This window comes from Panthera pardus, unplaced genomic scaffold, assembly GCF_024362965.1.
Source record: "Panthera pardus isolate Hobbes unplaced genomic scaffold, ASM2436296v1 HiC_scaffold_6, whole genome shotgun sequence".
NCBI classification, from domain to species: domain Eukaryota; kingdom Metazoa; phylum Chordata; class Mammalia; order Carnivora; family Felidae; genus Panthera; species Panthera pardus.
This window is the reverse complement of record NW_026526991.1, coordinates 44742826-44766981: the sequence shown is the minus strand read 5'-3', so window position 1 is coordinate 44766981 and position 24156 is coordinate 44742826. Positions and strand designations below refer to the sequence as shown.

The window sequence follows — 24156 nt, the reverse complement described above, 5'->3', positions numbered from 1 at the left end:
GCTATTCCGTGAGAACAAAATCATTTTATTTAGGCCAAATTCTAAGGTTCTTTACAAAGGTTGTGGTATTTATTCATAAAACACTGTGAGCATATGATGTAAGTGAAGTAGCATAACAAACGTTAATATTAAAAACTAAAACCAAAAAGGTTATAAAAAAGATCTTTACTCTTTTGGTGACCCTTGACAGAGACCTCAAACCTGTATCTTATCTTGGAATTTCACAATATAGGATTTTAGTACATAATGCGATGTTAAAATTGTTTGATAGAACTGCCTTTGATAAAAAAAAATATTATTCTAAATGTCACTTGTTAATGTTAATGAAAAGAATATTAAGCATAAAAAAATTGAGGATCATGATCTTTTCACTACAGTTTTTAACCCTTCTTATGTGTCTTTATATTTCCAAGGACGTTGATGTTCCATTTCTTATTACACTTTGGGCAATTTATCATCGCTCTTTCCCAGTCTTTGGCCCCTGTGTTAAGGAGAGTGAGCTCAGAGGGGTGGAAGCTAGGGGAGAGTTTTATTCAGGTGGTTCTATTTTGCAAGCCACGATGGGCTTGTCCCTGATCTGAGTGTCTGGGATGACTCCATGGGAACAGAGAAAGGGACTTGGTCTAGGTGAGCATAGAGAACCACAGAGAGTATAACCTGCTTAGGAAACAAATTGGTTTTTGTCTTGTCGAAAGTGACCTAGGTTTAAATGTAGTATCTACCTGACTCCAGATCAGAGCATAGCAATCCTACTTTAAAAATCTGTGCAAGAAATCTTTCACTGCATACTGAATAATTTGTCCTACTATCTCACCTTCTTTATCATGGTCCTTTTTGCTCTTTAAGTGAACTGTTTCTGGTCTTACCCTGAGCCAAGAAGGAAAATATTTTATCACTATCATCTTTCAATTGATCCATCATGTACTTGACAGTGATTAAATCTGTCACCAGTCTTCTCTAGAACAAAAACATTTTCATTTATTAACTTTTACTAATGATTATCCTTTTTGTGAAGTCTTCTGAAAACTATTAAACTTGAAAATAGTAAAGTGGAAACTTTTTTTCCTTTTTTTCTACTACCTTCTTTAATTCTACCGCATATAGTTGAATGATAAACACATAAAAATTTATCCAAAATCAATACATCCATAATAAGATACATAATCATAAATACATATGAGAAGAAAAGTTGAAAGATATTATTTAAATATTGTGGTCTCTATTTTCTTCCATTTTTTGATTATTCATTTGTTTATTTGTTTCATTTTGCTACACATGCCTTTTCTCAGACCCAATATTTGTTTGTTAACCCTTTAATGAATTTACCCAAGTTAAAATGTATTCTTAACATTTTATTAAAATAACACATTCACCATTGCATTAATGTCATTTCTATAGAGAGTATTTAAGCCTACTATAACTTAGTACCTTTCAATTTTTTTAACATTTATTCATTTCTGAGAGACAGAGAGCAAGCATAAGTTGGGGGGCACAGAGAGAGAGGGAGACACAGAATCCAAAGTGAGTTCCAGGCTCCAGGCTGACAGCACAGAGCCCAATGCGGGGCTCAAACTCACGGACCATGAGATCATGACCTGAGCTGAAGTTGGATGTCCAACTGACTGAGCCACCCAGGCACCCCACTTAGTACATTTAAAACTACAGCTATTGAGAAAATGCTATTTTTTTTAATAGTTCATGTATTTAGCAAAATTTTACTGAGCAACTCTCAATACCAGCTTGTGGCAGAAAGCAAAGAGAAGAGGGAGAGCTTAAAATGAGGAGAAAGTACAGCTCTATAAACAGATAATTGTTCTTTGAAGCAAGAGCTAGGACAGGGTGTGAACACCAAGAAAGGAGGATTGCTGCCTTGGAAGAATCACATTCATCCTCCTGAGGAGTGAGCAGGATCCTGATGGATGGACAAGGGCAGGCTGGAGGCAGGGGCAAGTGCCCGAGTCCCTACGGTGGGTAGACGGGGATCCCAAGCAGAAGCAAGGCACATGGACTGATGTCTAGTTTAATGAGTGCAGCATGTTTTGACTTGTGAATTTGAACAATCCATCACTCCCAAAATTCCCTTATAAATGAAAGTTTACATGGAAGTTGTCAGCTCATTTCAGTTTTGATAACTGTGCCATTTATTTATGGTAAAATAATTAAATTGGGGTCTAATACTTTATGGTTCTTTTGTTATTTCCTTCATCATTTTTATATTCTCTGCTTTGCTTTCTTCTACAGCTGGGTAAGTAAACATACTAAGTGGGACTAACTCTGCGTTTACTAATATTTGCTCAGCCAACCATATGACATGTCACTACATACATAAGTGACCTCCTGCAGTAAGGCTGGCTGGTACTCACCTGTGTGTGAAGATCAGAGATTTAATCTGTATTTTTTTTTTTTTTTGATGACAGCTTAATATTAAAACAATAGTGTAATTCTGTAGTTGATGCTGAATTTAACTTTCTTAAATTGAATCAATGAAGAAGACAAGGTTTCTTTTTAAATGTTCCTGAAGTAATACACCAGGCAGTTTTGTCTGTTTCCTTGTTTGTGTTTAATGGGAACATTAAAAACCATCTTTAAAAAAAGCCCTGGGAGAAGCTGTGTATTTATGCTAATAAGCCAAAAGGACACTGAGTCATGGAATTAGCAGAGATTGCAAATCTGGGGTGCTGTGCTACTTTACGACCTCATCTTGATATGCTGGGGAGGTAGGTCAAGTCAGTGACATTGGATTTAAGAAAATAGAATGGATTTGAAAGTTGGTGCAGGGAAAGGTAATGGAACCAAAATGTGCATTGAAAAGCTAGAGGATGGTAGCAGCAGAGAGAGAGAGAAAAATTCAAGAATTACAGTGAATGATAAATTGAATGAGTCGACATTCTGGTCCCTGTTAATATATTCAAATGCTCCAGTGTGTTGAATTGTAATGGTGATGTCATGCATAAAAATGGATGAGCTACATTCAGGTCTTGTTAGGCTGTGATTTGGGCACTGAGTTCAGCAGAACACCACATTTCAGAAAAGAGACAAATTGCCAACCATTCAGTAGAGAACAATACAAATGATAAAAAGATCTTGAAAACACGAGCTGCAAGAGGAGGTTGTGAGACCTGAAAATTGCACTCTGAAAAAAAAAAAAGACAAGATGATAGCCTTTTTATGTATAAAAAACATAATAAAAAGGACAGAAATTGGTTTCTTTTACTGATTGGTACAAATAAACAAGAAATAGTTGGCATAAGCTTCACTGAGTAAAATATAGGGATTATATTATTACTGCAGGTGAATTATTATTTAAAATTTCTGTAGTAAAACACTATTGGGATTGTACAGTTTAACCATACAGAGATGACAATATGGTAATATGGGGTTTTATTTAATAAAAAATTTAACCTTAAATTAAATGTGTGTCCACAATAACACAGCCTCTTAATTTTGTGATAAAGTGTTATTTTTCAAATAATGTCAAAAAGTAATATTTAAAGCTTTAAGCCAATACAGAGTAAAGATTTAAAGTATTTCATTTCATTTCAGGGGTAGGGTGAGGGCCAGGGGCAGAGGGAGGGAGAGAAAGAGAGAGAGAGAGAGAGAGAGAGAGAGAGAGAGAATCCTAAGCAGGATCCACGCTCAACACGGCGTCTTACATAGGGCTCGATCTCACAATCCTGGGATCAGGACCTGAGACAAAATCAAGACTCAGACGCTCAACCCACTAAGTCACCCAGGTGCCCCAAGTATTGAATTTTAAAAAGTATTCAATAAATAGTGATATTCATTCCCTAACATCTCAATTGATAACTGGTATCATCACTTTACTTAAAAAATATCTTGGGAGTACATAGGTGACTCAGTGGGTTAAAAGTCTGACTCAGCTTGATTTCAGCTTGATTTCTCACGGTTCATGAGATGGATCCCTGCTTCAGGCTCTGTGCTAATGGTGCGGAGCCTGCCTGGGATCCTCTCTCTTCCTCTCTCTCTGCCCCTGCTCCACTTGTATTCTCTCTCTCTCTGTCTCTCTCTCTCTCTCTCTCAAAATAAATAAATAAAAATTTAAAAATATCCTGAAACTGTGGAATACCTTATATATTATGGGCTATCAAAAATGCATATTGAATTGAAATGAATTGGACATTTATTTTGAAATGGAAAAGTTAAGGCCATTCCATAATAAAAATTATAAAGTAGAGGAACTTCTCTGGTGCTTTGCAACATACATAATACATAAACTTCACTACTCATGCAATTAATTATGTTACTGATACTATTGTCTTTAATGATGATGATTATAATGAAAAGTATAGTTGTGTATTGAGTGGTTAGTACATTTCAGGTGTTGGACTAACTGTTTTTTGTGCATGATCTCCTTTTTATTTCATATTTATAGAAAACAAATCTAAAACTCACACAGGCTGTATGACTTGCCAAGATTATATAACAATAGGTAGTGGATCTGGGTCTCCACTCCCAGACTGCATGTGATTCTGTCGTGGTATATCAAATTACCATATATCAGTAATATATGTTCAAAAAAGGATTAAAAAACAAAGAAAGGACTCTCAGAACTCAAGGACTCTCTACAATGAGTATAAGCAACAGTTTTATGTAGGTAGTGCTCAGGAATCAGCCTGTGGTTCTCAAATCTGGTCATGTATAAGGATCATTGGGAAGAGCTGTGAAACAGTTTGCTGGGCCCCACCCCCAGAGTTCTGATTCAGTAGGTTGAATGGGGCCCAACCATTTGTATCCATAACAAGTTTCAGTATGATGCTGATGCTGAATCAGCTGGCCTGGGGACTATGCTTTGGGAACTACAGGTATAGGGAAAGGCTACTGTCTTCAAAGTCAAAGACACCAGTGATCAAATTTCAGCTGTGCCATGGAACGACCTGAGGAAAATCACTTGGTTTCATCATCTGAAAAATGGCAATAATATTAGTAACCAAACAAGTCATGAGAATTATATAAAAGAATGTCTGCTTATTAATTAGCTTTTATAGGAAATCATAAAACATGAATCATCTTTGAAGTTGCCCTCTGTTTTGACCATACCCTGTGTAATAGATGGTATGAGTTTTATTTATTTTTTTAAGTTTATTTATTTTGAGAGAGAAAGAGAGGGAGAGAGAGAGAACATGCACATGTGCACAAGTGGGGGAGAGGCAGGGAGAAAGAATCCCAAGCGGGCTCCGAACCTTCAGCATGGAACCTGACATGGGGCTTGATCCCACCAACCATGAGATCATGACCTGAGCTGAGTTGGCTGCTTAACTACGGACTGAGCCACACAGTGGCTAACCTGGTGGTGTTAGTTTTCAATGGGGAAGGTAGGAATAGGTATAGAATAGAGCAGTATAGAATGCTTCAATATCAGATCTTCTCTGTAAGTTTTGGGGTTATAAGCATGTGACCTGTAACATAAAATACGGAACAAAATATTACCATAGAGATCTTCAATTAAGAGAATGGGTACGTTTGCCGTTTTTCTCTTGCTTTAAGAAATACTGCCTGGCTTGGCCTCTAGGTAAATATTTCTTTGTACACCCTCCCTTTAATTGGCTGCTCATGTCCCTCCATCAGGCATAGCTCATTGTATCTCACAGGAAAAGAGCTCCAGTTAAGGTCCTTTCCTTTGTGTCTCCCTCTGTCCATCAATGTTCACTTTTCTTATGTGAGAACACAAAGGGGGACAGACAAAAGGCTCTTTTTGCTACGGTCTGTGTGTCTGGTTCAGAAACTTCATGTTTTCTTCCCCTAAAAATATAGATCCTAACTTATTGTCCATGTTCCCAAGTTATTATGGTCCTATTCCCTTTGTTCTTTATGATGCTTTTTGTATTCTTCTTACTATAAACTGTCCTGTGATAAGTTTTCATAAGCCAAAGTTATACCAGCCAGACCTGCCATTTTAGTGCTCAGTTACCAGCACAAGCATTTCGCAGACAGGTGAACCCAGCAGGGAGTCTGTATGGAGTAATGCAAAGGACAGGGCTGCCCAAACCTCGGGCAGGGGGGTGGGGGACAGGGGTGAGGAATCAGGTTTGCTCCTAGTTTGTCATTAGACAGCTGTCTAATAAATAATAATGTCTCTAAAGCTAGAGGAGTCAGTGTTTACTCCAAGTCTCAACCTTGTTTCTAAAGCAAGGGCAGTGCCCCCAAATCATCAGTGCTTACATCAGATATAACAGTCCAAAATTTAATACTTACTGTGCATGAACATAAAATCATACATCTTCCTTATGATTTGTCAACTTCTGGTTCTCCTTTGATTATTGGTATATAGTTATTTGATTATTATAAAGCTTAAAGGGTATGTCTTCAGTTATTCATGTGTTCGGTAAGTATCTATCGAGCAGCTACTCTGTGTTGGAACTGTGCTAGATGCTAGACACTGGGAAGGCAAAGTTCCTTCATTCAACTAATGCCGGCCCCATTACTTACCTGGCACTGGGAATATGTGGTTCATGCCGTGACATACCCCAAAGGTTTGTGGTGGGGGCAGGGAGAGAGTGTAGGAGGGAGACAGGGATTGTTCAGAGTAATCATACAAAACTAAAAATGAAACTCAGAGAAGCGCAACCAAGAAACATGTGGTGTTCTGAGAGACTGTCATAGGGGATTTGACTAGATCAGAGAGACAGGGAAACCTTGCAGCCCTGAGAGCTAGTGGTGGAAATGAAGCCACATGGATATATTTGACTGAGGAAGGAAGACTGAGAGGAGTTAATGATTGCTTGGATATAAAGGGGGAAAAAGGAAGGCATTCATGACAATTCACCAGAATAATCCAATAGAGCTCAAACGTTTACACATATGAATTGCCAAAGATAACATTTTTAAGTCTACCTCAAAAACTCTCCACCATATGTGAAAGTAATTGCAAGGATTTACCTTTCAGTATAGTGTAAATAGACATTTTTCAACAAAATTCTTTCAAAACTCTAAATGTATCCAATGGAGTTGAAACACCCTAGCTATTATATACCTACCATTAGCCATTTAAAAATATGATTTATGTTCTTACTTAATAGCCACACATTTTATATTATTCTTTTCTCACCAAATTGTATTCTAATATAGGATATTTTTGCTAGAAAATCCTTTTGGATCACCCTATCATACTTTTCTGCAACAAGAAACACATATCACACATACAGACACACACATACACATAGTTTTTTCATGTCATAAAATCCTGTGTTAATTTTTTTTTCTAAATTGAGTTTTCATTATAATGGTTACTTGTATATAATTGATCAACATAAACACATGGCAAACTTTGATAAATAATCTCCAAACATAAAAATAAAAATTGTTAGAGATGTAAAATTTGAGATTGGCCTTTTTATTTCCCAGTTTATATATTCACAGACAAATATTACTCACTGCTAGAATAAGAAAAGTTTCACCATGCTTTATGTTAAAGTAGAAACTTAAGAACTTTTTTTTATATGTTTTATTTATTTTGAGACACACACAGAGAGAGAGAGAGCGCACACACAAGTGGGGGAGGGGCAGGGAGAGAGGGAGACAGAATCTGAAACAGGCTCCAGGCTCTGAGGTGTCAGCACAGAGCCCAACATGGGGCTCAAACCCATGAACTGTGAGATCATGATCTGAGCCGAAGTCGGACCCTTAACCAACTGAGCCACCTAGGCACCCCATTACCGAGAAACTTTATACAGAAAACTAAATAGATAGGAATGGAAAGTGTTATATTATAGCAATGTAACACTTCTTTTGTCTTTCCGAGTGTTGTGCCAAAAATTACATAGGAATTGATCACCAAAATTTTTAAATTATCACCTGACAATTTGCTTGGGCATTTCTTCAGATTTTGTGGAAACAAAGAATTAAAACAAAAATTGAAAAGTCATTTTCTAGATATCAACATCAGTATTTTGACTTTTTACTTGATATTGCAGTACAATGCATCCTCAGAAGATACAAGATGAGTGAATGAGAAATATGCCTTTCTCCTGGAAAATGAGGGAAAGTGGAAGAAGGGTTTTTATGAAAAGAGAAGTATCTATATGAAAGTTTAGAATGTGAAACTTAATTGCTGTAACACTACCTATAGCCTTAAAGGGATAATGAATAAAGATATTCTTTAAGAAGTCTTACCTGCAGAGACAGGAACACCTCATTTTAAAGGCCATGGGACTAGGATGTGGGCAGAAATGGCAAGAATGAGAGATATATTAATTTGTCTAGGGAGAGAATATAACGTAGGGAAAGAGTTCAAGGTGAAGAATTGAGAAATCACAATATTGAACACCAGCTGGGTAAAATCCAGACATGAGTTATAGCCCTTGAAGCTTAACATTTCCAGTGTATTCTAAAATTGTTTTATTTCCTCTACCAATTTTCATATTTTTAAATTTATTATTAATCTTTTTCACTATAAATACAATCTATTTAAAGATGGAGATCTATCTGTAGATATAAACATGTAAAAATGGTAGTCTAAAATATGTGTAGAATTTATTCTTATAAATGTCCCCAGAAACCTGTATAATTCTTAATTTTACTTTCACTCATTTCTCCTTGAAAAATGCAACTATTTGCACTCTATTTTGCCTTATAAAATAAGTTTGGTTCAAAATAGATTTTATGATTTTCTCATGTGTATTTAAAATTTAACTCAAAGCAGGGGCACCTGGGTGGCTCAGTCAGTTAAGCGTCCGACTTCGGCTCAGGTCATAATCTCTGGAATAATTCACAATTACCATAAAAATCATCACCATCCTTCACAACATATTTAACATGCTACGTCACTCATCATGATGGATGCAGTGGTACAGGACCAGGTTCCTGGGTCCACATTTGGATAACGGTGTATCTGGTTGATAGCAGACTTGGTTTTTAACTTTCAGCTTTATTTCTAAAATAAAGTAGTATAGCATAGTTCTTCCATAGTCATACGTATTCTTAATCAGTATTAATTCAGACTCTTACAGTACTTGACTCAAGTACCACTTATATCTTGAGCATCTCAGGCATCATTCTGAAAGACCCCAGAGATCCAATGATGAACCAAAGGAAACGGTTTCTGCCTTCCTGGAGCTTATAGCCCAGTGGAGTAGAGTGTGACTAATCGGATGTCATAAGAAACACTATAAGATTTTAACTGTATTGAGAAGCTGGAAGGGAGATTTATAAGAAAAGGACAATTTGACCTGTCAGTGAGACTGACATTCTGGCAGTGACAGCTGACCTGACGCCTACAGGAAAAACACACATTCCTCAGGCAAAGGGAGAAAAGAGATGTTAAACAAAAGACATAGTGTACGAGAATGGCCTTCTTCAACATTGTTTCTCAAGATTAAAGTCTTGGTACTTTCCAAAAGTTTAGCTGTTTAGGCAGAGTATGTACTGACCCAAGGACACCCTTAGAAATCTTGCAATTTTTTTTCAGTTAATCATGTTTGTTGTGTTTATATTTGCTGAGGAGAGCAAAAATCCCAGTTAATTGATTATGCACCTTCATCAAAACTTTAGGAATTCTCTCTTCTAAAATTGGAGTGTGTTACCAAACAAAAGTGTTCTGGAAAAGCTACATAGAAGAAAACTCATATATGAAATGTAGGAAGTGTGCCTGCTATCTGAATTAATACAAGTGTGAATTCCTTTGTCAAACTAGAAATCTTCTTCATAACCAGCAATCCTATCTGATTTGTCATTTGTATAAGTAGAGGTCATATATTACTTAAGTAGTGGCTACACCTATATAGAAACAAGGGCCTTATTATCTATCTTTTCCTAAGTTTCTCTGGAATCACACTGAAAGTACCACCTCTCCTGGCCATTTGGAGAATTCAGTACATGCTAGTTGAGTTCAGTCCATCATGGGAAAAATATTCGACTAAATGACCTACCTACTTGAGGGACTAACTAATCTAGATGTATTTTTTTAATTTACTTTTTGGTGTAGCAGGGACTTTAATTGCCTCAAGAGCTAATATAACTTCATTAAGTGCGTATTTCTATTCATTTTCTTATCATCATATTTAGTTTCTAATCTAAATACATTAACGATTTTATATTCTAATATAAAATTCAGAAACAATCTTATGCTTCTTTTCTTTTTCCTGACGCTTTTGACTTTTTCCTAACATTTAAATTTAAAATATATATATATATATATATGTATGTATATATATACATACATATATATATATATTACAGCCATGCGTAGAGGCAAGTAGTCCATAATATTTTTTAAGGTATTTTAATTTTTACAAAAGCATGCTTTTGAACGTGACTTGATTTAATTTAACTGTTTTTCTTTCCAGTATGATTGGTATTCGCCCCCATTTCTGCCAATAGTAATCTTCCTATCATGCTCATATTGTTTGCCTGATATTATACCAATTTCGGGCATAACGCTATTGAACTTTTGTGCCATCTGTCAAAAGATATGCTTATTGATCACTTATAGAATGGCTCTATTTTAACCACCTGCCTGTTTGTCACAGTACAAGTGCTAAGTGAGTATGGATTTACATGGACAACACAGGGAGCAAAGTTGATTAACTCACAGTAGTGATCATTATTATTTACTAAGCCAGAGCTGGAGCATCAACAGAAATATTTGCAGCTTCCAAAACATTTTTACTTACTCACTGAGAGTAGATTATACTAACGGATTCCGGTTCGGGTTTATTACAACTGCTACCAACCACGATAAAGAAGAAATTTCCTCTACATTTTCCAAAAATAATATAAACACTGAGAAACACTTCAGCAATAATAACAATATTCCCTTTTTATTTTTTCCCCTTGTGATTAAGACTTAGGATAGATTCTATATATATGATTCATTCTATCTCAAAATGAAAATGAAAATAATTCATGTTAGTCTTTCTAATGATAGTGTGATAATGCTTAGTATTGTGATAATGCTGACGAAAAATGCTTTATAAGCATTAAATATTGTTCTTTGATATATATTTGAAAATATCTAAAAGTGAGAAAGAACTTTGATGACTTGTAATTTCTTGGCCATAACAGGAAAAATAAAAGCACATGCACACACTGTCATGGGTTGAAGGGTGGCCTCTAAAAGATGTGTCTAGGGGCACCTGAATGGCTCAGTCAGTTAAGCGTCTGACTCTTGATTTTGGCTAAGGTCACTATCTCACAGTTCATGAGTTTGAGCCCCACATCAGGCTCTGTGCTGGCAGTGTGGAGCCTGCTTGGGATTCTCTCTCTCCCTCTATCTCTGCCCCTTCCCTGCCCTCTCTCTCTCTCTCAAGAATAAATTTTTAAAAGTTTAATAAAAGATAGGTTTAAATCCTAAACACTATCTATCAATATGACCTTATTTGGAAATAGGGTCTTTGCAGATGTAATTAAGGATTTTGCAATGAGATCACATGGATTTAGGGTAAGCCCTAAGGTAGAAATTGAAGTAATTCATTTACAAGCTTGGGGATGGCTAGGATTGCTGGAGGCACAGGAAGCTAGAAGAAGGCATAGAACAGATTCTGTGGAGCCTCCAGAAGAAAGCGATCCCGCTGACACGTTGATCTTAGACTTCTGGCTATAGGAAATGTGAGAGAATACATTTCTGTTGTTTTAAGCCACTAAATTGGTGGTAATTTGTTAGGGATTATGAAAGCTCTAGTAAATGCATACACACATCTTCAGCCTCTCATATTTGAAACTTGGTTTGTAATCAACATTTTGCATTGTTATTCTTTCTTTGATGGAAAATCAAGGAATGGCACAGAGACACAGTTGAACTTTTAACTTTCCTTAACTTCATCCTTCAGGTTTTTATCAAGAACGGGATACTGAGAAGGCACTTCTTACTCCTCACAAAATTCAGACAAAAGTACTATCATCAGTCTTCATCCAGTTCTTTTTGTAAATGTGTAAAATACATGGGAATGGTCAGTGGTATGAAAATAGAATAATTATGTAGCGATATCCCTAAAATTCACTGCAAAAAACCCATCTTCATTTCTTAGGATCCCTTCTAAATATTTTGAAAGAGTCTCTTCTTTTTTCTTTTTCATGACTTGAGATTCTTCTTATAATTGAAATTTCAAATATAAAAAAAATTGAGTGACTTCTATTTTATTTTCATATATAAATAAATGTTACTTATTTTTTTCTGCAATATAGAGGGCAGGCATCCAATATACACCCTGCTTCCTTGTGTATGCAGAGTACCTGCCGGTTACATGTACATGTAAATACATACATTTCAGTTATTTCAGAAAATCAAAAAATTTGCGTCTTTTAAAATTGTTTTTAATGTTATTCATTTCTTGAGAGAGAGAGAGAGAGAGAGAGAGAGCGCGCGCGCAAGTGGAGGAGGGGCAGAGAGTGAGGGAGACACAGAATCTGAAACAGGCTCCAGGCTCTGAGCTGTCAGCACAGAGCCTGACACGGGGCTTGAACTCACAGACCGCGAGATCATGACCTGAGCCGAAGTCCAACGCACAACCAACTGAGCCGCCCAAGCGCCCCAGTTTGTGTCTTTTCAAAAGTATGTTTTTCTTATATTTATCATCTGCCAGTGCAAAATATGCCTTTTGGCCTTATTTTGTAATTTTATCGTTCACTTTTGCCATTCCCCTTTCTTCCAGGACCCAGCTTATTGTTTTTTTTTCCCAATAATTTTCTATTACCTTATATAACAGGAATAGATTCTTTTTAACTATTTTTAATTATCAAATTTAATTAAATTTATCCTTATTCATTAACGCATGTGCACGCACACTTACACACACACACACACACACACACACACACACATATATGAGGTTTACCAGGGATTTCACTGCTTTTCACAGAAAGGTCAAAGTGAAGTTAAAGAACATCTAGAGTACCTAGGATTTGATACAAATAAGAATACTTCTGTATTTTTAAAAAGTACAGCATTTTTTTGTTGTTGTTAGTGAGTCTACCAGTTAAGCCTCTGAAAACCTACAGAATTACATGTTGGTTAGTGTACACACACACACACACACACACACACAAATAGTAAATTTTACCTTTGACCGAAGTAAAAATCTACTTTTAGTTGGGGATGTTGCTAGTGAGAAAAATACGTTACTTATTCCCTACCCATGACAGCTTAGTGCTTATGACTAAAAAAATTAACTAAATTGTCATAGTTGATTCTTCCCCGGGCTGGAGAATCAGCCTTGTTAACTTCAGTGACCTTGATAGTGCATTAGAAATGAAAGTAAACCACATTTGCACAAGCCCTCACATTTATAGATGTAGTATTTTGATGGATACAATAAATCTATGTAATTTCCAACCTTTCTATGAAGAATACAAAAGACAATGAATGTTGCTATAAATTATTCCTGGGCAATAGGAGTTATTTGTCAAGGTGGAGCCCAGTGTCATCCAGTGGGGTTTTTATAAACACTCAGGCATGGGTCATGATTTGAATGAGAACAGTGCTTATGGATTGCTGATGTTACTAATGTGTCATTCCCATCATTATCTCCTGTCTTCCTAGTTAATGTACTGATTCTTAATCATCATGATTCAGACAACACCATTTTACACATGTAAATTTAGACTTCTTATCACAGCAGGTTTACAGTGCTATGACCATAGTTGAATGAAAGAAACTTAAAGAGCACAGCTCAAGACAGAGCAGATTCTTTGAGAAGCCATGGATAATGGGCACCTGATAATCAGGAAACCATTAATCTTGCCTTTTTTTTTTTTTTTTTTTTTAAAGAGAGAGAGAGAGACAGAGAGAGAGCTGGAGAGAGAGAAAGAGAGCGAGAGAAGGAGAATCTTAAGCAGGCTCCACACCCAGCAGGGAGCCCTACTCTGGCTCAATCTCACAACCCTGGGATCATGACCTGAGCTGAAATCAAGATTCACATTTAGCTGACTGAGCCACCCACACGCCCCCAATTATTTCATCTTTAACACAAGCGTCTATAAATAGGGCAATTAATCAGCCATTTCACAACTTCTACTACAATTGTATACCTCTAAAGTTTTAAATGATGTTATGCTCTTAGAGCTATTTATATTAGCAGGCTCACTGTTTCAGAGTGAGTCATCAGAGGTATCTTATTTTTTTTTACTTTTGTTAGGAAGCAGTTTGATTTTTTTTGAGCTCTCATGGGTATAATTGATTCTGGATGTCATGAGGTTCTGAGTTATGAAATGTTAAATAGCAGTGTTCTAGGCTTTTCAGTAGAGTGTTTAAAATCCAGGCCAAAGAAACAGTTTAATCAAATCAGGTCGCAAATTCTCTAATTATTTGCTTTTTTCCCATTGACTTTTCTGTAGGTCTTTGTCACTGCCTGTCTTTGTCATCATTGTGCTGAATTTTCTGGCCTCTCTGTACATTTCTCACTTGTGTCTTTTCTTTCTACCTTTTCTTTGATGTCTCCTTCTTTTTATCCTCATTGTAATATTGTCTGAGCCACCTAGTTTCTTACGTTTTGTGCTTTAACAATTATATTTTAAAAAGTGGTTTTATAGCCTAAATATTTACCCTCACCAAACCTCTTCCTTCCTACCCTGTAGAAATAAGAGCTACTTTATATATGGGACTTAAAAATTTTAAGTGTAATTTCATATATATTTTTTCAGTTTAAGTAAAGTGAATGTCACTTTTAAAGTACATTTATTTTAGTTATAAAAGTCATTTTAAAGGAGTGCTGTTATCTTAAAATATAATCTTTTGATACATTCAGGATATTAACAGTTAAAATGAGCCCCCTTCAGCAATCATTCTTCCTTTCTTCAGGAAAGAACAGCATATACCTCTTTGCAAATATGCAAAATTAAAATATAAATAGGTATTGAACACTTCAGAACCCAGGAATTTTAAATATCGTTGGTTGGCCTATTATCCACCAGGTTTATCCACTCTATCTTTTGAGGACTAAAAGGTCATGAATACTGGTTTAGCATTTCTCTTGTTATGCCTAAGTTGCAATAGGAATGAACTTGCACCGTGCAGACACAAGTGGGCAGAGCCCCTAAAACAGCAACCCTCGCTGCTGTGGGAAGGGTGCTGGCCAACCGCGTTGCTGCCTAGTGTTCTTCCCACCCGTCATGGTCTCATACTTCACCTGGGTTCTGCTCTCCCTTTGCTACGATTCTAGTAGAGAAGAGATGCTATGAAACAATACTGCTTCTGGTTGCCAGGGTGTTTATATGGATTCAGTGGCACGTTTGATTGACAAGTATACCGGTCAAGTTAGGTGGGATTCTAAAAGTGTATTTTATTGTAATGCCTTAAACTTCATGTATTGTCAGTCATGTTTTTATAATTACTCATTCACTTGTAGAGAGGTTGTCTAAAAACTTTATATCTGCTTTCATTTTAGTCCTGTACTCTTTCGGGAAAGATGGAGAGAGATATTTGTTGCCACTTCGTACTACTACTTACAGTAATAAAACTGACGAGGGGGATGTCATTACCACATATTGAGACAATTTTCTATGTACCTTGCACTTGGCTATGCACAGCATTTAGATAACACTCATACTGAGCCCCTGATAGGTACCAGGCACTGTGCTGCACTGGATAAACATTATCGCATTTAATTATTGTAATAACCTTGTAAAGAATTATTTTTCCCATTTTCCAAATGAGGAAACTGATGCTTAGGTGCAAAAAAGTCACATATTCTTTCTAAACAGCTTTAAGTTTTATTCAAGATAGTTTTCTCAGGACCAGCCAAGGGACAAAGGAATGGAGATGGAATGAGAGAAGCAATAGGGACTATTGTGAACAGGATAGACCTTTGTAAACGCAGGTTATTTTTCAGTCTGATATTTTAAAGTCAGGGATTACTCAGGAAGAAGTAAAAGTGCTAGTACTTAAAAGGTCAAACAAGATTCAGAATGTTGGTGAGGAAGCCTCAACCACAGCTATCTTTTAACTTTTAGATTAGGCAAGCGATTTTTCAAATGAATTAATTAAATGCAAATTAATTAAAATAAATTAAATGGTAGGACACACTCTATATTCATGTTTGGTGCCACTGAAATAAACAGGGGCTCTTAGAGTGATTTCAGAAATTTTTTTCATTGTTTTTGAAAATAATTAAATCCACATCGCTAATGAAAAGAATCTTGTACTAACAGAGCAGGAAGGGACTTTAGAACTCTTGTACTCTAGCCTTATCAAATTAGGGTGAAAGATGAAGCCCAAAGCAATGACCTTGACTTGCCCAGTCCTAGAGGCAGTTATTGGTCCAATTAGGTCTACTGAGAACCTGCTTAGAAATAGACCCATATCATGATTAAGCATCAAAATTATATTTTAAAATAATATGTTTTTTTCCCTTTGGCAAATATAATTTCCTCTGGGAGATCTTTAACTGTACTATCAGAATTGTTTTTGCATATTATTTAACAACATTTTTCAGTATTGGAATATGTTTTACTCTAATAGTAACAGACTTGTGTCTTTACAAGTGTAATTACACATTTATTTATCATATTTTCAAAGTAATTGTAATATTTCTTAAATGGTTAAATTTGAAATATATGAATTAAGAAAAGAAAGACTAGTTATCTATAATTCCCCAACCCAAAAGCAAATATTAATAGTCTCTTTATTTTTCTTTTAGTTTTTTTTTTTTTTAATATTTTATTTATTCTTGAGAGAAAGAGAGACAGAGCATGAATGAGGGAGGGGCACAGCAGGAGAGGGAGACACAGAATCTGAAGCAGACTCCAGGCTCTGAGCTGTCAGCACAGAGCCCGACGTGGGGCTCGAACTCACAAGCCATGAGATCATGACCTGAGCCGAAATTGGATGCTCAACCGACTGAGCCACCCAGGCGCCCCATTTTCTTTTAGTTTTTTTAATCTAATGTACACATTATTTTTTTTTTTAATTAAAGTTGTATTATATATGTATTATACTCATCCTTAATAATATATTTCATTATATTAAATAATGTATTTTACCATATTATTAAATATTACTCTATAATATATTATTCTTAGTAACTATTTATATCTTAATTTAAACCAGTCCCTTATTGTTATTTTAGGTATGTCCTGATGTTTAATTTTTTTTAAGTTTAGTCATTTATTTGAGAGAGAGAGAGAGCACACGGGAGTGCAAACTGGGGAGTGGCAGAGAGAGAGGGAGAGAGAGAATCTCAAGCAGGCTTTGCACTGTCAGCGCAGAGCCACATGTGGGTCTCAATCCCAGGAACCTTGAGACCATGACCTGAGCCAAATCAAGCGTAGATGCTTAACCTACTGAGCCACCCAGGTGCCCCTGATTTCTTACCTTAAAAAAACAATGTAGCAGAGAAAACTTTTAGAGCAAAATCTTTGGAAATTTTTCTAATTATTTATCTTACTTTATCAACCTACTTCACAATTTTCCATTTAATAATTAAAATTCCAATTTACTAAGATTTAAAATACCAGTCTCATTCCACCATCATTATTTAACTCAGTAAAAAAAAAAAAAAATCTTATAAAAGTTGCATGCCTCTATTTTTCCACCTACTTAATTGTTTTAACTCCTACCCCAAGCATTTTGTCTTTGTGCATTTGCTTTTGGCAAAGTAAAAAAGGTTAAACATATCACCAAAATACAAAATAGATTATTTCAAGGTGATACTTTTTAGGCTTTTAGAATTTTTATGCTTTCAAAACTTGTACTGTACAAATGAACTCCGTCATCATCCTGTTTAAAATGAGAATAGAAAAAAAATATGGTGTAAGTTATACTAATTAGGTAATAATTTCTGCAATGTTATATCCTAGAAAAGATAAAGACACTTTTGGCTAAGGCTTACTCTGTTCATCTCTTACAAAGGCAGCTAGAGAGACTAGGCCTGCTCCTCTCTATGTATACCACACATACAGAAAAACAAGCACAGCTTTCCTTCTCAGATAATAAAATTCCATTAAAATATTTGCTTCTGAGGAAGCAGTTAAAAATAAATGACTGTGGGATATTCACATGCTGATAGACAATTTCCATGATCACGAAAAGGATCCCTGTCTCCCTGCAAGCCTGGTATGAAGGATCTCACAAAACTCATTTGTACTGCTCATAACTATGGGTTCTGTGGGGTTTTCAGCCTATGCTTTCCAAACAAATGAGCTTCTCCATTTGTTCCTAATGACTTTGGTTTATACAAAGAGATCTTAAACTGTCCCCAGAGCAATCATTTTGCTAAAATGCTATTAGAACATCTTTACAAATTTAGCAACAAAGGGGGCTTCATTAACAATGGAAATCATTGGGAACCAAGGCCCTTAGTAAATTCAAGTCTCACCAGTCTTGTTTTATCTTCAGTGATGAGTACAATAATCTTGTGAACTATACCTTGACTCCTTATCTGGTGGGTGGGTAAGGAAGATAGGGAGCCGATGCTGTGGGGAGAGATGCTGGAAAAACCAGAGCGGTATTCTGTGGTTAATCAGCTCTGTCCTTCCTCTTGGAAGGAGCCTTGTGAACCTTAAGCAATGCATATGCCTAGCAGCTGCTAATAGAGCCATTTTTTTTTCCTGAGAGGTTGGGGATTTGCAGCTGAAACTGAGCACTGTTTTTCAATGGACCATCAACAGGGTTTAGATTATATATGTAAACATATGTGTGTCTCATTTTCATAGTAATCAAATTTGATACATCTGCTGTGCATGGAAGGACAGCTGCTGGCAAGCCTGAAAGTTGACCTGCAGCTTCTGGCAGAACAAACCCAAATTATGGGGTCTTTCTCTTGGTTTGCGTCTGCAGCTTCAGATACAGAACCTGCCCCTATTCTGGGCAGCTTTGCTTTTAAAGACCTCCTTTGCGACAGACAACTTTCATTAGATTCCTTCAGGGTGATCTGTCTGTCGTTATATTCAACGCTTTATTGCTGAGTGCCCTTTTAAGATTTTTTTTCCTCCTTGCTCTGTGTATGACCAGATTGCCATACAGCAGCTCCTTAAGTACCCCACTAGCCTATGCCTTTATAGTCACCCAGAGGCTGCATTTTAACAAGTATCATTTCAGTGCTGGCTAACAGAATGGATACTTACGGTTGGAAATCCACTCTTGCCAACGTATTTCTCAAAGATGACTGATCAAACTGTGTTTTAAAAATTAATTAAAAAAGAGGTTAGAGGTGACAGTGTGGCTAGTTCAGCGCCGAGAGAATTATTGGTTGATTTAGAGAAAGACTAGGTTTCTTAACGTTCTTATTATAGTTAGTAAAGATGGGTATAATGTATCTATCATGATTACATGCAGTGGCAGTGAGTTCTGAAGCTCTTTGCTGGTTTCTTCTGATGTTTGTGTTCCTTTTGGTTCTTTAAAAACAAAACAACCAAACAAAGTGCTTGCCTTCTAATGCCACAAAGAAAAAAATCTCCAGACAGCAAGGTTAAAATAATTTTTCTCCAAACACTCCAAATTACGTGTTGAAAGAGACAGAATGATATAGTTTTAGCTATCTGGGAACAATTAATTTTGTATGATACTTCTAGCAAATCTAAACATATGGTGTCCTGATACACAATCTTCAATATTCTGATTGGAGCCCTACTTAGCTGCTTAACAGAATAAGATTAAGCTTATCTTACTGGTAGTCATTCAGGCACTTCCTCCTGTTTTCCAAATACTCCTTCAACCATAGCTGTGTTTTAACCATCAAGGTCCTAAATATTTATTTATTTAAAATTTTTTTTGTGTGTGTTTATTTATTTTTGAAGAGGACAGAAGCAGAGCATGAGCAGGGAAAGAACAGAGAGGGAGGGAGACACAGATACCAAAGCAGGCTCTAGGCTCTGAGCTGTCAGCACAGAGCCTGACATGGGGCCTGAACTCACAAACTGTGAGGTCATGACCTGAGCCAAAGTTGGATGCTTAACCGACTGAGCCACCCAGGCAACCAAAGGTCCTAAATCTTTAGAAGAGATTGTTTTATCTTGCTATCCAGAGAAAACACTTCTTATTAGCCACATTCAAATTATAAGTGAGAAATGTAAATAATAGATCACTGAATGTGACACAAAGCAGAAATGCATTTTTAACTTTTTGTAAATATTGGAGTGATCTATCAGAGAATTCGGTTTTTAAAATGTGAGGTATACTCTGAGACTTGAAAGAACAATATTTAGTAAAAAATAGCTATGGTAAAGTAAACATGAACATTTACAGTTTATAAATGGCCAAGACTAATTAAATCCACTCAGTTTCCCACTGCAATATTTATTTTGAAGTCAAAGTCAAAATTTAGTCTACTTTTATAGTTACTTTTATAAATGTAAGGAAAAAGAAATTTCTACTTTCTTAAAATTTACTACTTATATCTGTTTACTACCTGTATTGATAATCTTCTGGATTCCAAAACTTGAAGAGCTCTTTGAGAAAAATAATTTTAGAGAGACTTGTCTAAGAATTTAGGACAAAGTGTTTGTTTTAATCAAATTAGTCCCTTCAACCTGGGCTTTCTTGTCATTCTTGTGTCTACCAATTATGACAGCACGATCATTGGTTGATAAGTATATTACTGTTTGTGGAAATACAAAGCATCCTCTTTGCACTGTTTTTTTAAGCATTTGTGTTCTGGTTTTTGTTTAAATAGAGTATCAAGAGTGGAAACAAAAATTGCATTTAAAACTACCATTACATAAAGTACGTTATTTTATTCACTCACTTGCCAATATTTTTGAATACTGTTACTATATAATATCATTCTCTTTCAGGTAGAAACTAATTAGCAAAATCATCTTTTTAAAAATTGACTGTAGTAAAGCAACATCTGTCTTTAGTTTAAATGCTATGAAGCTTTTCATTAACAGAAAACCACCATGGGTTGCTTCTTTAGAATACCACTAAATGTTAGAGACATCGTCTACTGTACAGGAGTCTCACTATTAGATGAGGATGTCTGGGAATTCATCTGGATGAAATTCCACTCTACCACAGCAGTTTCTGAGAAGAAAATATTATTGGAAGCCTTAACTTGCAGTGATGATAGGAACTTATTAAACAGGTGGGTCAATTGATTTTCTAAATCTATTTGTGTAATAAAAGTACTCTCTATTAACCAACCTATTGTGAATTTGATTGTGTTTCCTTGAGTATATTGTAGTTACTCTAAAATATACTTTCTACAGCTAAGGAAAACTGCCATGTTGACTTGACTAAAGCTAGTTGAATTGAAAGATATACCTCTGTTTCTACCTAAACAGTAAGACAGTGTTTCATTATAAAAGGAAATGTTTACTATAAAGATTTTTAAAACTAAGTTTAGGTCATTAAAAGAGAATTGTGATTTTCCACCTGCAAGATTTTTTCAGAATTTAATTAACAAGTTAATTAAAATATTATGAACTTGCTTTTCCCCCTTCTATAAACAGAAAGTTGTTCTATTGATAAATTGTGTTGGTAAAGTCTACACTGGTCTATTCTTTTGAAATATATGACAAATTAATGCATATAATTTTTTGAAGTTTTATAAAAATGCTTAAGTTATTGGGCTAAGAGTTTTCCTACAATTCTATCTTTAAAGGCTTCTGAATCTATCACTAAATTCTGAGGTGGTGTTGGATCAAGATGCAATTGATGTGATAATCCATGTCGCTCGAAATCCACATGGCCGAGACCTTGCCTGGAAGTTTTTTAGAGACAAATGGAAGATATTAAATACCAGGTAGAAATAAGAGTTCACTGGTACTTGAGTGAGTAAATTGGAGGTGATATATGAGACATAAAGACCCGACTTTTTGTGTTAAAACCAAGGCTTAGATAATAGAATTAGATTTTAAAATAGTCAACTAATATGGGTGTTGCCACTTCTGGGAAACTCAGAATTATTTTAACAATTCTATAGCATTATTCATGTTTTGAAGATTAAAAACTGCGATTATATATAGAAATGTGGGACTAAAAAGGTTTAGCAGTACAGTTTTTGTGGAAACTCTGTTAAACTGTCTAAGGTTGAAGAAATATCATAAAACTTCTATATTCTGAATGTGTTGTGGAAAAAATGATTTATAAATCAGATACAATTATTATTTATATAACAAGAAAACTTTACTGCTGTAGAATTGTTTTAAGTTTCCTTTACTTTTTTAAAGTTTTTTTTAATTGTTTATTTGTTTTGAGAGAGAGCAAGCGAGGGTGTGCACAAGTGGGGAAGGGGTAGAGAGAGAGGGAGAGAGAGAGAGAGAGAGAGAATCCCAAGGAGGCTCCACACTGTTAGCACAGAGTCTGATGTGGGGCTCAATCTCACCAACCGAGAGATCATGACCTGAGCCTAATTCAAGAGTAAGAAGCTTAATTGACAGCCGCCCCTGTTTGAGTTTCCTTTAAATATAAATACCATAAACACCTGAAATGAAACCATGATTTGAATCATTGTATAGTTCTAGGTGCAGTAGAATTCATTCCTGAGACATCTTGTTTCATGGTGAGAATTCTTCAGCCTCAATTTAAGAAAATATTTCATTATGTACTTAAATATATTGTAATGAATGTTGATTTATTACTCTGACAATCTGTATGGCATTTTGAAATTTAATTTATTAAAGGGCATGTAGATGCCACATGTTTTCAAACTTAAATGTCCTCATACAGTAAGCAGACCTATTGTTTTCTATCTCTTAAAAATTGGTGTGTAAACTTTGTTTTTAACAAACAACTTTATCAGTTGCCCTTGTATAAATAGTTCAATTTGAATGAATGTATCCTATTAAAACACATTTTTATCTACGGATATTTCATTGTCAGAAAGCACTAATATTCCTAGAAGACACACTGACTTTTTTGTATTTGCAGCTCAGAAATTGGAATGATTGGAAGATTAGAACTTTCTTTGCTGTCATGCATATAATGTAGTGAATAATCAGACAGAAAGCGAAATTAGTATATACAAGCAGTTCACTTTAAGGAGTATCAAATATCTGCCAATACACAATTTCTTTAGGGAGTGGTTTTGTATATCAGAGTTCAGCATAGTAGATGTATAGTTTAGTCCCTACCAAAAAACATTTGGTTCTTGATATGTTTATTTTGTCTCACTGAGAGTCCCTGATCTCTAACTTAAAGATAGAAACTTTGAGATTTCAACATACCTACAGATATGGAAGTGTTGAAAAATAGGATTTTCTTCATCCCTACTCCTCTATCGATCCTAGAACACTGGAATTCATGGAGGCACTGTCCAAGATGCTCCTTATTTCCTGTGCTAAAGATTCTCCCTGGCTTTTGTTGCCATCTACTCTAATGGTTTCAGTCACTCCCAAATCTATATCTCTTACTGAGACATTTCACCTAAGCTTCACCCTATGATAAGAGAGTTGTCTGTTTGGACCTGCTGCTGAGGTGTACCTGCAAAGCTAAACCCATCATTTTCCTCCTGTCTTCATTTCCTCAGTAAATAATCCACCAATTAATCAAGCCAGACACTTGGAAAACTACATATACTCCCCACTTTTCCTTGCCATCTGTAACAATTAGGCTTAAGATATTGTCAATTTAACAAGTCCTAAAAGATAACCTGTGATAGGTATCCTCAGCACAATAGAGATCAGTAAAATGAGAAACCCTTCCAACAAACACACTGACACAAATTGTTCCTTTCTATAGGTCAAGAGTCAGGAATTTATATCTGTGGTACAAGGATTATGCAATCCAAATAAACAACTCAATATTTTAATTTAATGCCTACATGAAAAAAATGCTAATATTTTGGGAGCATTTCAAAGAAATTTGGCTCAGTTTTTAAGCATGAAAAAGGAGAATGTCAATGTCAGTTGTAACTGACCAGACCAAAGGATCTGTGTGACATACTAATAATGCCCAAGTTTATCTTACAGTCCCGTTTCCTTTTTTGGGATTTTTGTTTTCTTGTAGTAAACTAGGTTACTTTAAGTTGAAAGTTTTAAAAAATTTCTTCCTTAGTCCTTAGATTGAAAATATAATAATAATTACTAAATCTAATTTTAAGTTCTTTTTTTTGTTTTGTTTTTGTTTTTGTTTACTACAATTTGGACCTCTCTAAAATACTTTGAGCCAAATCAGATGAGCATCTGATTGAGCATCTGATGGTGCCCCACAGCCATATCTCTATTCACCTCCCTTGCTACCCAGAGAAATGACTTTGAAATGTTTAGAGATCTTAATGGCAATAAGATAACATTAGTCAAATGGAGCCCTTGAAAAGTATTCTAAAAAAA

At 35.5% G+C, this 24156-nt stretch overlaps 1 protein-coding gene across 1 annotated transcript in view; it reads left to right on the top strand.

Moving 5' to 3' along the window:
• TRHDE (thyrotropin releasing hormone degrading enzyme) overlaps positions 1–24156 on the top strand; it is a 392491-nt gene that overhangs the window by 355353 nt on the left and 12982 nt on the right. Inside the window, exons 16-17 of the mRNA XM_019455116.2 lie at positions 20802–20969; positions 21489–21629. Of these exons, the coding sequence (XP_019310661.2) occupies positions 20802–20969; positions 21489–21629 (309 nt within the window). The remainder of the gene's footprint in view (positions 1–20801; positions 20970–21488; positions 21630–24156) is intronic.